This window comes from Salvelinus sp. IW2-2015, linkage group LG12, assembly GCF_002910315.2.
Source record: "Salvelinus sp. IW2-2015 linkage group LG12, ASM291031v2, whole genome shotgun sequence".
Classification (NCBI taxonomy): domain Eukaryota; kingdom Metazoa; phylum Chordata; class Actinopteri; order Salmoniformes; family Salmonidae; genus Salvelinus; species Salvelinus sp. IW2-2015.
The window spans coordinates 7,972,650-7,988,656 of record NC_036852.1 but is presented as its reverse complement, the minus strand read 5'-3'; the positions used below and the strand labels follow the sequence as shown (position 1 = coordinate 7,988,656).

At 43.2% G+C, this 16,007-nt stretch overlaps 1 protein-coding gene across 1 annotated transcript in view; it reads left to right on the top strand.

The window, feature by feature from the left end:
- Nucleotides 1–16,007, top strand: part of LOC111971099 (rho GTPase-activating protein 9-like) — a 54,358-nt gene that overhangs the window by 19,706 nt on the left and 18,645 nt on the right. The window contains exons 3-11 of the mRNA XM_070445876.1: nucleotides 938–1,130; nucleotides 1,232–1,456; nucleotides 1,698–1,864; nucleotides 7,937–8,065; nucleotides 8,288–8,398; nucleotides 10,332–10,400; nucleotides 13,264–13,323; nucleotides 13,711–13,869; nucleotides 15,606–15,694. Of these exons, the coding sequence (XP_070301977.1) occupies nucleotides 938–1,130; nucleotides 1,232–1,456; nucleotides 1,698–1,864; nucleotides 7,937–8,065; nucleotides 8,288–8,398; nucleotides 10,332–10,400; nucleotides 13,264–13,323; nucleotides 13,711–13,869; nucleotides 15,606–15,694 (1,202 nt within the window). The remainder of the gene's footprint in view (nucleotides 1–937; nucleotides 1,131–1,231; nucleotides 1,457–1,697; nucleotides 1,865–7,936; nucleotides 8,066–8,287; nucleotides 8,399–10,331; nucleotides 10,401–13,263; nucleotides 13,324–13,710; nucleotides 13,870–15,605; nucleotides 15,695–16,007) is intronic.

Below are 16,007 nucleotides of genomic sequence, written 5' to 3'. Positions count from 1 at the left end.
CAAGGTGTAGTAATTCTTATTATTACCAGGTGTAAATCTTATTAATTACCCAGGGTGATAATTTCTTATTATTACCAGGTGTAATCATTCTTATTATTAACCAGGTGTATATTCTTTATTAGTTACACGGTTGTATACATTCTTATTATCTTACCAGGTGTATCTACATCATGGTTAATCAGTATTACCAGGTGTATAATTCTTATTATTACCAGGTGATATTCTTATTATTACCAGGTGTATAATTCTTATTGATTCACCAGGTGTATCATTCTTATATTACCAGGTGTATCATTCTATTATTACCAGGTGTATGATTTCTTATTATTACCAGGTGTATAATTCCTTATTATTTACCAGGTGTATAATTCTTATTAATTACAGGTGTATAATTCTTATTATTACCAAGGTGTAAATTCTTTTATACCAGGTGTACAATTCTTATTATTCCCCAGGTGTATAATTCTTATTATTACCAGGTGTTATTTATACAGGTTTGTATAATTCTTATATTATTATCAGGTGTATAATTCTTATTATTACTAAGTGTATAATATACAGGTGTTTAATTCTTATTATTACCAGGTTAGGTATAATTCTTATTATAACCAGTTGTATAATCTCTATTATTACAGGTGTAAATTCTTTTATTACCAGGTGTATAATTCTTATAATTAACAGGTGTACAATTCTATTATTACCAGGTGTATAATCTTATTATTACCAGGTGTATATTATACAGGTGTATAATTCTTATTATATCAGGTGTATAATTCCTTATTATTACAAGTGTATATAATATACAGGTGTTATAATTCTTATTTTACCAGGTGATAATTCTTATATTCCAGTGTATATATTCCAGGTATATAATTGTTCTTATATACAGGTGTATAATTCTTATTATTACCAGGTGTATAATTCTTCTTATTACCAGGTGCGGAGGATCGGGGCAGCCAGTAAAGCAAATCCCCTGTATGTCCCAGCTACGTACGTAATGGAGGTACCCATCCCTCCTCTGTCGTCAGTACCACAACAACAAAATGCCAACAACAACATGTGTAACCATGCCAACATGACACTGCAGCTACAGTCATCTCTCTCTCTCAGCTCTAACAGCCAGTACTCAGGTACGTTAGTGTGAGGGGGTGGGTTATCCCATGCGTGTGTGACCCATGGTCAATTGATCTCCCTTTTGCTAATACAAATTACTCACTCTCCTCCTCCACAGTGTTCAAAACCTTCTGTCGGTCAATGGAGGACCTCAACTCTCACAGTGCCTTCAGGGGAGTCAACAGCCACAGCCCTACCCCCAGTCTGGGAGGAGGAGGGGGTCACTTCCCCACCATGCCCCTCCCTGCCCTCCCCCCCTACACCGCTAGCTCCTCCTCGGGACATCTGCTGGTCCCTGGGGGCCCCCAGACCTCCATTGGCCTCTCGGGCCCCATCCCCCGCAGTAAGACTTGATTAAATGTATTGTATACATTATTTTTTTATTTACATTTGAGTCGTTTAGCAGATGTTCTTATCCAGCGGCTTACAGTCAGTGCGTTAAAATATGTTTAGTAGGGAAGAGCAACCGCATGTTACAGTCACTGCTACAAGACCCTTCTTCAAAATAGCCGCTACGTACATAGACGACTGTTACAGCTGGAGACAACAGTACAATTAAGCAATAATCGATTGTGGTCCTCCAGCTAAAAGCTTCAACAACCTGCCCCAGAACCCTTACGAGGAGATCGAAGTGGCGGAGATGGGGGTCGGGATGGGACTGAGTGGACGGAGCGCGCCCATCGGGGGTGTTGCCAAGTCCCTTAGCCAATGGGACATGGCCGAGGCCACCCGCAGAAACAGCCGTCTGCAGGTAAGAGTGGGCCAAGATGGCCAACACACACATACACACACACACACACACACCACACCCCACACACACACACACACACACACACCACACACACACACACACACACACACACACACACACACACACACCACACACACACACACACACACACACACACACACACACACAGACACTCACACACAGGACAGGACCACACACCAGACACAGGACACACACAGAGAGAGAAAGAGACACACACACACACACGCACACACACACACACACACACAGCAACACACACACAGGACAGGACACACACACACAGAGACAACACGAGCGAGAGAAGAGACACACCACACACACACAGCACAGACACACACACAGAGAGAGAGAGAGAGACACACCCACACACCACACACAGGACAGACACACACAGAGAGAGAGAGACACACACAGCACAAGACACCCACACAGAGAGGACACACACACACACACACACACCACACACACACACACACACACACACACACAGGACAGGACACACACACAGGACACACACAGAGCGACGAGAGAACACACACACACACAGCACAAGACACACAGACGAGAGAGAGAGAGAGACACACACACACGAGCACAAGAACACACACACACACAGGACACACACACACAGAGAGAGACAACACACACACACACAGAGACATACACAGGACAGGACAGGACACACCACAGACGAGAGAGAGAGGACACACACACCACACACAGACATACACAGGACAGACAGGAGCTGTACTACCCAATGCTACTCTAATTAAGATAGTTTGGAACAAGACCAGGGATGTAGTGCTGCCGGAGCGCAGGCACTTCCTTACTTCTTTCAATTTGAAAAAGTACACAGAGCTGATAAAAATATTTCTGGAAATATTTTTTTGTTTTACTCTCTCGCTTATTATCTCTCATTCTCTCTCTCGCTCTCTCTCTCTCTCTCTCTCTCTCTCTCTCTTGCGCTCTCTCTCGCTCTCTCTCTCTCTCGTCTCTGTGCAAGAGCTCTCCCCCTCTCTTTCAGCGGGCCTTTCTACCCCTCCCTCCCTCCCTCCCTCCCTCTCTCTCTCTCTCTCTCTCTGAAGGCCTTTCTCTCTCATGTCTCGTTTGGAGATCCCTCCCTCCCTCCTTCCCTCTCTGAGGGTCTTTCTACCTCCCTCCATCTCTCTCTCTCTCTGTCACACCCTGGCCTTAGTTATCTTTGTTTTCTTTATTATTTTAGTTAGGTCAGGGTGTGACATGGGGGATGTATGTGTTTTGTATTGTCTAGGGGTTTTGTATGTTTATGGGGCAGTGTGTAGTCTAGGTGTATGTATGTCTATGGTTGCCTAGATTGGTTCTCAATTAGAGACATCTAATCGTTGTCTCTGATTGGGAACCATATTTAGGCAGCCATATTCATGAGGTAGTTTGTGGGTGATTGTCTATGTCTAAGTTGCCTGTGTCTGCACTTATTGTTTATATAGCTTCACGTTCGTCGGTTTGTTGTTTTGTTTAGTTTGTAAAGTGTTCTTCGTCTTCGTTAATTAAATATGTATTCATTTCACGCTGCGCCTTGGTCCTCCTCTCTTCAATGTTACGACGATCGTGACACTCTCTCTCTGAGGGCCTTTCTACCTCCCTCCCTCCATCTCTCTCTCTCTCTCTGAAGGTCTTTCTCCCTCGTGTCTCTAAACTCAGTAAGCAGGATTAAAGCAACATCCACGTCACAAGCTCCTATTTGCCACACACGCACACACACACACACATGCACGCACACACGCACGCACACACACGCACACACACGCACACACAGCTGGCCAGATGCAGAGTGTGTGTTTGTGTGTGTGTGTGTGGTTCGAGGAGCATTGGCCACAACACCACCTCAAAGACATTGGGCTTCATCCCAAATGGCATCCTATTCCCTATATAGTGTGCTACTTTTGACCCAAGCCCTATGAGCCTATGGACCTTAGTCAAAACTAGTGCACTAAATACGGAATAGGGTGCCATTTGGGACGAAGCCCAGCTCATAGAACATTCCTCACATTAGAATTTTAATGCTGTCTTAATATAAGCCGCAATAAACGTTCCTGTCATCTCCCAGAATGGCCCAGATAAATGTCCTGTCATCTCCCAGAATGGCCCAGATAAATGTCCTGTCATCTGCCAGAATGGCCCAGATAAATGTCCTGTCATCTGGCCAGAATGCCAGATAAATGTCCTGTCATCTGCCGGAATGGCCCAGATAAATGTCCTGTCATCTTGCCAGAATGGCCCAGATAAATGTCCTGTTCATCTGCCCGGAATGGCCCAGATAAATGTCCTGTCATCTCCCAGAAATGGCCCAAGTAAATGTCCTGTCATCTGCCAGAATGATGCAGATAAATGTCCTGTCATCTGCCAGAATGGCCCAGATAAATTGTCCTGTCATCTGCCAGAATGCCCAGATAAATGTCCTGTCCATCATACCAGAATGGCCCAGATAAATGTCCTCTCATCTGCCAGAATGGCCCAGATAAATGTCCTGTCATCTGCCAGCATGGCCCAGATAAATGTCCTGTCATCTCCAGAATGGCCAGATAAAGTCCTGTCATCTCCCAAATGGCCCAGATAAATGTCCTGTCATCTCCCAGAATGGCCCAGATAAATGTCCTGTCATCTGCCAGAATGGCTCAGATAAAATGTCCTGTCATCTGCCAGCATGGCCCAGATAAATCTGTCATCTCCCAGAATGGCCCAGATAAATGACCTGTCATCTCCCAGAATGGCCCAGATAAATGTCCTGTCATCTGCCAGAATGGCTCAGATAAATGTCCTGTCATCTCCCAGAAATGGCCCAGATAAATTCCTGTCATCTGCCAGCATGGCCAGATAAATGTCCTGTCATCTCCCAGAATGGCCAGATAAATGTCCTGTCATCTCCAGAATGCCCAGATAAAGTCCTGTCATCTCCCAGAATGGCCCAGATAAATGTCCTGTCATCTGCCAGAAATGGCTCAGATAAATGTCCTGTCATCTCCCAGAATGGCCCAGATAAATGTCCTGTCATCTGCCAGAATGGCCCAGATAAATGTCCTGTCATCTGCCAGAATGGCCCAGATAAATTCTCCTCTCATCTGCCAGAATGGCCAGATAAATGTCCTGTCATCTGCCAGCATGGCCCAGATAAATGTCCTGTCATCTCCAGAATGGCCAGATAATGTCCTGTTCATCTCCCAGAATGGCCCAGATAAATGTCCTGTCATCTCCCAGAATGGCCCAGATAAATGTCCTGTCATCTCCCAGAATGGCCCAGATAAATGTCCTGTCATCTCCAGATGGCCCAGATAAAATTGTCCTGTTCATCTGCCAGAATGGCCCAGATAAATGTCCTGTCATCTGCCAGAATGCCCAGATAAATGTCCTGTCATCTCCCGACTGCACAAATGTACGCACGGATACACACACAACACACCACACACACAGCACACACACACACACACACACACACACACCACACACAACACACACACACCACACACACACACACACACACACCACACACACACACACCACACACACACACACATGAATACATGCATGCATGCATGCCCACCCACCCACCCACACACACATTTTACAGTAGTTTAAACAGGTCAGGCCTATAGTGAGAGGGGCGATTAGAGTCAGCTTTAGGTGTTCTGTGTCAGTTGAAGGTAAAACAGCAGTGTGGAAAAACACATAATTTCAACAACAAAAAACACAGACACCTCCTCTCCTCACAGGTCTCGTCTGGTTAAGATACAGGAAACACGCGCACACGCACACACACACACAGAAAGGATTGTTGCGGGGCCTCTCGAGTGGCTCAGTGGTCTAAGGTTACTGCATCGCAGTGCTGGAGGCGTCACTACAGACCCTGGTTCGATTCCAGGCTGTGTCACAGCCGGCCGCGACCGGGAGACCCATGCGGAGCACAATTATCCCAGCGTCGTCCGAGTTAGAGGGGGGGTTTGGCCGGCTGGGATGTCCTTGTCCCATCACGCACTAGCGACTACTTGTGGCGGGCCGGGAGCATGCAAGCTGTTTCCCCCGACACATTGGTGCGGCTGGCTTCCGGATTAAGCGAGCAGTGTGTCAAGAAGCAGTGCGGCTTGGTGGGGTTGTGTATGGTTGGACGCATGGCTCTCGACCTTTGCCTCTCCCGAGTCCGTACGGGAGTTGCAGCCATAGGACAAGACTGTAACTACCAATTGGGGAGGAAAACTACTGCCTGTAGTTTTCTACAGGCTACTGCCTGTAGTTTTCTACAACAACTACAGGCAGTAGTTGTACCGAGTCGATGTGCAGGGGTACGAGGTCATTGGTACTTGTAGTATTTATAGAGATGCAGTATTATGTGATTTTATAAAATGTTTATTTTTTTATTACCAAATTAGTTTATTTATTTATGTATTACCAAACTAGTGTATTTATGTATTACCAAATGAGTTCATTTATTTATTACCAAACTAGATTATTTATTTACTACCAAACTAGTTTATTTATTTATTACCAAATTGGTTATTTATTTATTACCAAACTAGTTTATTTATTTATTACCAAACTAGTTATTTATTTATTACCAAACTGGTTTATTTAGTACCAAACAAGTTTATTTATTAATTAACAATCTAGTTTATTTCTTCATTTATTTATTACCAAACTAGTTAATTCATTACCAAAATAGTTTATTTATTACCAAACTAGATATTTATTTATTACCAAAATAGTTTATTTATGTATTACCAAAGTAGTTTATTTATTACCAACTAGTTTATTTATTTATTACCAAACTGGTTAATTTATTTATTACCAAACTAGATATTTATTTATTACCAAAATAGTTTATTTATTTATTACCAAACAAGTTTATTTATTACCAACTAGTTTATTATTTATTACCGAACGAGTTTATTTATTTATTACCAAACAAGTTTATTTATTTATTACCAAAACAGTTTATTTATTACCAAACTATTACCAAATTAGTTTGGGTGGTCTAAGTCACTGCATCTCAGTGCAAGAAGCGTCAATACAGTACCTGGTTCGAATCCAGGCTGTGTCACATTCGGCCGCGATTAGGAGTCCCATAGGTCGGCGCACAATATGATGGTAGGCCATCATTGTCAATAAGAATGTGTTCTTAACTGATTTGCCCAGTTAAATAAAGGTTCAATAAAGAATAAAAAATAAAATAAATATTTATTTATTACCAAACTAGTTTGTTCTCAGGTGAGTGTAATGTATTATTTGCCCCAGTGCTGCTCTCTCTCTCTCTCTCTCTCTCTCTCTCTGTGTATGTATGTATGTGTGCGTGTGCGTGTGCGTGTGCGTGTGCGTGTGCGTGTGTGTCAGTGGGCAGTCAAGAAGAACCACAAACAGAAGAGGATGTGGCTTCAACAGAAAACAGTGAGCGAGAGAGAGCGAGAGAGGGGGAAAGAGAGAGTGAGAGAGGGGGAGAGAGAGAGAGTGAGAGAGGGAAAGAGAGAGAGATACGCAGAAACACAGAGTGAAAGAGAGAGAAATGGAAAACAGAAAGAAAACGACAGAAAGAGAGAGAGAGAATAACAGAAACCGAGAGAAAGATATATAGCGGTCCACCTCAACATGTAGTCAGAGAGGCCTAAGGACTGGGCTTGTAGAAAACATTCATTTACATGCACCAGTGACTCCCTCTAGTGAACTGACTGGTATGTCAGATAATGTAGGCTATAGGAGGCCATCTGTTGCACTGAGATAGATTGAAAAGTAAAGCCGTGATGGAAAATCATCTGTCCATGAAAGCTGTAGTGATGAGGCTATACCATGCAGCTTTGTCCCCATGTTATGAAACTATAGTCATTCTACTAATGACAGCTGGGGCTGAGTGGCACGTGCGACCTGTAGACTATACTATACTGTATAATACACACACACTCCTGCACACACACACACACACGCACGCACACACACACACCCTAACCTAACAGTTCCCCATCAAACTGTGTCAAACCTCATGTAACATGTTATTGACCTTATACAGTATAACCTCCTCTCTCTCCCCACCAGGTGTCTCCCCAGTCCTACATTTCCCAGCAGTCTCTCCTGGAGTCTACTCTATACTCCGCCAACCACCAGGTGAAGAGGCGGAGCCAAGTGGAGCCCCCCAGCCCCGCCCCCGGCCAGCGACCCATGCAGGTCATTTTGTTTGTTTGTTTCTGTTTGATCAGTTTGATTCTGATGAAGGCCGTTGACGATGGAAATGTCATGTTTTCCTAACTTAAAATAGCTAATACAATCCCTTTCAAACAATAAAAAAACACTCACATAGCAAAGATGACGTTCATACATAAAGCTATTGAGGAAGACACAAAATGACACAAAAAAAGTCCAACACATATTTGCGTTGTACCGCTGCAGGTGCTGGACCTATGGGAGCAGTTCTCGGACCCCTCCACGGGGCGATGCTTCTATGTCAACACCGTTACCAAGGAGAGGTCCTGGAAACCCCCCCGCAGAGCCCGCGAACAGGTAACAGACATACAGTGCCTTGCAAAAGTATTCATCCCCCTTGGCGTTTTTTGCCTATTTTGTTGCATTACAACCTGTAATTTAAACAAACAGAAAAGTGGTGCGTGCATATGTATTCACCCCCTTTGCTATGAAGTCCCTAAATAAGATCTGGTGCAACCAATTACTTTCAGAAGTCACATAATTAGTTAAATAAAGTCCACCTGTGTGCAATCTAAGTGTCACATGATCTATCACATGATCTCAGTATATATATACACCTGTTCTGAAAGGCCCCAGAGTCTGCAACACCACTAAGCAAGGGGCACCACCAAGCAAGCGGCACCATGAAGACCAAGGAGCTCTCCAAACAGGTCAGGGACAAAGTTGTGGAGAAGTACAGATCAGGGTTGGGTTCTAAAACAATATCTGACACTTTGAACATCCCACGGAGCACCATTAAATCCATTATAAAAAAATGGAAAGAATATGGCACCACAGCAAACCTGCCAAGAGAGGGCAGCCCACCAAAACTCACAGACCAGGCAAGGAGGGCATTAATCAGAGAGACAACAAAGAGACTAAAGATAACCCTGAAGGATCTGCAAAGCTCCTCAGTGGCGATTGGAGTATCTGTCCATAGGACCACTTTTATGCCGTACACTCCACAGAATTGGGCTTTACGGAAGAGTGGCCAGAAAAAAAGCCATTGCTTAAAGAAAATAATAAGCAAACACGTTTGGTGTTCGCCAAAAGGCATGTGGGAGACTCTGTAAACATATGGAAGAAGGTACTCTGGTCTGATGAGACTAAAATGTTGCTTTTTGGCCATCAAGGAAAATGCTATGTCTGGTGAAAACCCAACACCTCTCATCACCCCGAGAACACCATCCCCACAGTGAAGCATGGTGGTGGCAGCATCATGCTGTGGAGATGTTTTTCATCGTCAGGGACTGGGAGACTAGTCAGGATCGAAGGAATGATGGATGGAGCTAAATACAGGGAAATTCTTGAGGGAAACCTGTTTCAGTCTTCCAGAGATTTGAGACTGGGACAGAGGTTCACCTTCCAGCAGGACAATGACCCTAAGCATACTACTAAAGCAACACTAGAGTGGTTTAAGGGGAAACATTTAACTGTCTTGGAATGGCCTAGTCAAAGCCCAGACTTCAATCCCATTGAGAATCTGTGGTATGACTTAAAGATCGCTGTACACCAGTAGAACCCATCCAACTTAAAGGAGCTGGAGCAGTTTTGCCTTGAAGAATGGGTAAAAATCCCAGTGGCTAGATGTGCCAAGCTTATAGAGACATACCCCAAGAGACTTGCAGCTGTAATTGCTGCAAAAGGTGGCTCTACAAAGTGTTGACTTTGTGAAAACTGGTGAAAACTTGAGCGTGCATAACTATTCAGTTTTTTTGTCTTATTTCACCCCACAATTTATTTTGCATCTTCAAAGTGGTAGGTATGTTGTGTAAATCAAATGATACAAACCCCCCCCAAAAATCTGTTTTAATTCCAGGTTGTAAGGCAACAAAATAGGAAAAATGCCAAGGGGGGTGAATACTTTCACAAGCCACTGTAACAGGGATATAGAGAACACAGGGTCCTATGTTAATTTACAGGCATGCAGACCACAGGATCCTATGTTAATTCACAGACATACAGACCAAAGGATCCTATGTTAATTTACAGGCATACAGACCACAGGATCCTATGTTAATTTACAGGCATAAAGACCACAGGGTCCTATGTTCATTTACAGATATAAAGACCACAGGATCCTATGTTAATCTACAGACATACAGATCACAGGGTCCTATGTTAAGTTCAACAGTACAACTATTTTTGGGGACAGTAGAGTCATTTTATCAACACTTTTTTAATGTTACCAGCAATGAGAAATAGTAGAACAGATCTGCTTTCAAACTAACACCCCTCTTCCTTGCTATAGGCTAGTCCGAGGGACGCCAACCACCTGTCTCTCCCAATCCCAGGCACAGAGAATGGCAACATGTACAGGGTAGGTCCACCTACAGCCCCCACCCCCCCCCCACCACAGTATCTGTCTTTAAAAAAAACTGTTACAAGGACTTAATGAAGTGTTGTAATGTGATTGTGTCGCTACTGTTGTCAACCTCGTGACCATAACCTAATAAAACAAGTGAGATGTACACACAAAATCATCTATTCAGATATTTGCTTCCTGTCTTCGTAAACAGTCTGTGGACTGCTCTTAATCTCTCCTGTTCTTAGGCCGTCATTGGAAAATAAGAATTTGTTCTTAACTGACTTGCCTAGTTAAATAAAGGTAAAAAAAGAAAGAAAATAATAATAATAGAAAGTTGATGCGTGTTTATTTTAACGTAGACAGGGAAAGCTACCCAGACACTGAACCAGAGCTTCATGGACAACAAGACTTCACAAGTTGTCACGGTAACACGTTGGTACTGCCCAGAAACAAGCCCTGACACGCTAAGATCTGATAGTGTTGGACAGTTAAAATTCTACCGACTTTATCAGAGGGCAAGCTGGAGCTAAATTCATACCGTGTACACCTGTCCATTCTACATTGTGCCAGGCGAGTAGGAACTGTGGGTTGTACAGTTACAACAGTTGTTACAGTGTACTTACAGGAATAACCACACAGTGTTGTAAAGTAGAGATTGTGTCTGGGCTTCATCCAACTTCCACCCCGACTGACCTATAGTGCCTGTGTCACCATGGTAACTACAAAGATAAGACCAGTCAAGGAATTAAAATAAGTCTCTGTAGATAATGATTCTGTTGTCCTTGTTGTTACTGTTAGTGATGTTATAAAATAAGTCTCTGTAGATAATGATTCTGTTGTCCTTGTTGTTACTGTCAGTAGTGTTATATTGTTGATATGATAATATCTCTGGGTACGTCCCAAACAGCTCCCCGTTCCCTATATAGTACACTACTTTTGACCAGAGCCTAGAGTGCCATTTGGGATGCCGCCTCTCATTCTAGGCTTCCTTCACATGGCTTCCTTCACATGTCTTCCTGGTTGTGCATAGTGAGAGTGATGGTACATGCTGATAGCGTTAGGTTCCATATAGAAAGAGGAAGTTTATGCTGTGAGAGAGCGAGAGAGAAGGAGAGACAGAAGTGGATTTGGTGTTGTGGTTCCTCAGATGAAAAGGTGTGTGTGTGTGTCAGCAAGGTGCACTACAGCGGACAGTGGCGTGGACCGACTCTCCTATTGACTACCAAGGAAACGTTTTATAGTTTTGCTTTAATCTGGACTCTGATACGGGTGATATAGAGGCTACTGATGAACAGTGTGGCTGTAAGTTCAGTTTTCTTTCTTGTGTGTGAGAAAGAGTGAGTGTAAGACAGAACTAGTTACTGTATATTTCTCAGTTAGCTTAAACACTCTTGTGGTCAAAGGTGCTATCTAGAACCTAAAATGTTTTTTTGGGGGGCTGTTCGCATAGGGTAACCCTGTAAGAATATGTCGAAGATAAATACACAACGCAGAGACAGAGAACGAGAGGTTAAAAGGATGAGAAGACAATAGAGTAATAATGATGAAGGGAAATAGTGTTTTTTCTGTAATAGAGAATTATTGCTCAATGGTTCAGAGGCATGGGAGGAACACGTCTTCTGAAATAGGATACTTGTTATTTGGCCATTGGCTTGTTTTATTGCAAGAAATTCTAATTGTTCAACCACAGACTAGCGCTGGATTATAAAACGACATGATGTCCCTTTGTTCTGTGGAGAGAATGACTGGAGAGAACCACAGGAGAGAATCACTGAGGACAGGGGAGAATGACCATCTACCTCCCCGTATAATTTGTCCTCTTCAAATAAACCTATTTTCCTCCCCCTGATTTGCTTTGGGGTCTGTTATTAAATAATAACATAAATCTCGAACAACCCTTTGAAGAACACTTTTTGGTTCCAGGTAGAACCCTTTCCACAGAGGATTCAACATGGAACTCAAAAGGGTTCTAGCTGGAACCAAAAAGGGTTCTCCTATGGGGACAACCGAAGGACCCTTTTGGAACCCTTTTTGGTTCCATGTAGAACCCTTTTGGAACCCTTTTTTCTCTGAGTGTCGTCTCATGTTAGTGCTTGCGTCTTCACATTTTATAGATAACAGACTAGTATGACTGACTGTACAGTACGTCTATGTACCAGTTTGTTCCAACAATATACACTTCAACAAGTTATAGATTTCAGCTATCTGTGCTTTTCACTATGGGGATCTGCTAATGTGGATCTTTAATAAATACTCATATTAACTGACATGTTTTGGAAGGAAAATCTATTATTAATTTATTTTAGTGTTGCGTAATGTGTTGGTCATTCTAGGCCAGTGTTTGCTGTAATTTGCCGTTGTTGTAACGGCCGTCCCTCGGTGAGTGAGTAGACCAAGGCGCAGCGGGTGATGAATACATAATGTTTATTTGACAAGACGGAAAAACACGAAACGAAATACACTTGAATGATTAACAAAATAACAAAACGAACTAGACAGACCTAAACTATGAACTTACATGAAACGAGGAACACATAAACAGGAACGACCGAGACGAGACAGTACCGTGTGGTGCAAAATACACAGACACAGCGACAATCACCCACAAACAAACAGTGAGAACAACCTACCTTAATATGACTCTCAATTAGAGGAAAACGCAAAACACCTGCCTCTAATTAAGAGCCATACCAGGCAACCCAAAACCAACATAGAAACAGCAAACATAGACTGCCCACCCAAAACTCACGCCCTGACCATCACACACATACAAAACAACAGAAAACAGGTCAGGAACGTGACAGTTGTAGTGAAGCAAATGGACTGTAAGGAAATAAACTATTCTTCCTCTTCTTTTTTTTAATCTATGTTCCAGCTCTCTTCAGACTTCCTGTACGGTGGGCAGATTGCTGACAGTGGCCGGGACCTGGGTCAGGTGACATTTGAATGGAATGTAGAGATGAATGGAATGTGTACAGGGGAAATAACTTCATTGCAACAAAAACAAGGAACTAAAAAGTTTAACAATACAACAACAGAACAATAATATCTACATTAAACACATTTTTCCAATGGTGCTGTCAGAAGCAATCCTCTAGTAATATCCTCCAGTAATATCCTCTAGTAATATCCTCTAATAATGGCTGAAACGGAACTAAAGGAACATATAAAAAAATGGTTTTCATGTGTTTTTTATACCATTTCATCCACTCCATTCCACCCGTTATTATGTGCCGTCCTCCCCTCAGAAGCCTCCACTGACATGCACAGAGTAGCTGACCTGCCCCCCCTCCCCCCCCTCTCTGTGCTTCCTGCCTTGTAGAGCATGCAGAGAGCAGTTTCCTCCAACATCATCAGCATCACAGCTTTCAGAACAGGAGAGTCTCAGGGGGTTGTCCAGCGACGTCACTCTGCCCTACTGCATCATGGGACAGAGCAGCTCAGCCACTCACGAACCATAATACTGCCCAAGAACGGCAAGGTACACACACACACACAAATACTGGAACACATGTTAGCAGAATGACACAGACCTATTGTTGTCCAAATCTAATCTCGGTTACCCAGAAGTAAAATTCTCTTCTGAAAGTTAGTAAATTCCTGTTTTACTTCTGGGGGGGGGGTGCTGTTAACAATTGTGATAAGGAATGAAGCGACGTCTCCTTCCTCACAAACAGAAACTCTAGGCCAAACCACTCGATTGCGCTAATTTCACATCTTTATCATGGCCCAAAAAATACATTTTTGTGTTCATGAATGTTTACGATAGAGTCAATTTTGACTTTGTGGCTGCGCATCTGATAATATTCTGCCTGTCCCTCCTGTGGGAGGCAACCTTTGAATCCTACTGAAAAACACAAAACAATCAATATATTTCAAAATGTCAGTACATGTAAAAATGTGAACATACCTGTACTGTATTGTACTGTAATATGTAGTTCAATTATCATTGAAAGATGCACATCTCACCTGTAGTTTTGCTGGAAAATTCGTACTGTTGATGAAACTGTTGAACGCTGCAGATTTGGTTGCAGCCTTAAACCGGCCTCTCTCAAAGATAGACCATGGTTTACAACATGGTCAATAATTGTGGCCTTTATCTCATCAGAGACCACCGCTCKTGGTCTTCCTCTCCTTTGTCCTCCACGTATTCTCACTCTCCCTGCCACTCTTCTTTCCCCAGCAACCTGTCCTCTTTAATCCATCTTTCCAAACTAAATCATTCCGAAGCCGTCCTCTTTTGTCTGTTTGGTAACGAGACTAAAAACAGGACACTTGGGTAGGCTAACAGCTGAAATTGCAATCAGCTGTGTTTGGAATGATWAAAAATTCTGCTGAGATTTTCTATATGTTTCAATCTGGTAACTGCAGAAATGCACGCCATTTGCCATCATTCTGTTTTGAATGTGTTTTTAACCATTTTGGAAACAGTGTGTTAGCATTTAAAAACGTGCTGCAAATATATAGTTTAGCAGGTGGTGGAGTATGGATGAGAAAAGAGTTAATCGATTTCAGAGAATGTGGTCATTGAATGTATTTTGTGTGAAAACAATGAAAATGTATTCACAGTTTGGTCCACATATACTTCTGTTTCGCTAACTGTGTGAAGAGTTTTGACAATGTGACTTCAGTTTTGACCAATGCATGTTAGCAATTGAAAGAAACTGTAACAAGTGCAAACCGTTTATCATCCATACAGGCTTAAAAATCACAGCCCCAGTTTAAGCACCGCCTTTGTCCAATCCTGATTTGTCCAAATAATCAATGACAAAAAACAAAAACCAGGAATTACTGCTGCTGGGAATCACATAATTCTATGTGGGCCTTGGCAGATTCTCACCATTTCATCCGTCCACGAGAATCCATCCAAGAGAATCTATCCCCTAGAATTTATCCCCTAGAATCTATCCCCTAGAATCTATCCACGAGAATCTATCCCCTAGAATCTATCCACGAGAATCTATCCCCTAGAATCTATCCCCTAGAATCTATCCCCTAGAATCTATCCACGAGAATCTATCTGATTCTGATCCCTAGAATCTATCCCTAGAATCTATCCCCAAGAACTCGAGAATCTATCCCGAGAATCTATTCCCTAGAATTATCCTAGAATCCTATCCCTAGAATCTTCCACGAGAATCTATTCACGAGAATCTATTCCCTAGAATCTATCCACGAGATATTTGTCCAGACCTAACATACATGTGTTGTTCGTAGCTGGGCCAGCAGTGCAGAGACTGTTCCTACCCTGGGACCAGTGTTGTGGTGTGGAGCTCTCTTCTCAGCCACCTCTCCCTACAGCAATGACAGCCTCCACACCGGTGAGTCTTCACATCTCAAATGTCCCATCTGTCCCTCTGTCTCCCATCTGTCCCTCTGTCTCCCATCTGTCCCTCTGTCTCCGCTGTCTCCATCTGTCCCTCTGTCCTCCGTGGTTCCCACTGTCCCTCTGTCTCCATTCTGTCCCTCTGTCCTCCGTGGTCTCCCATCTGTCTCCTCTGTCTCTCCGCTGTCTCCCATCTGTCCTTCTGTTTCCGTGGCCTCCCATCTGTCCTTGCCTGTCTCCGTGGTCTCCCATCTGTCCCTCTGTCTCCCATTGTCCCTCTGTTCCGTGGTCTC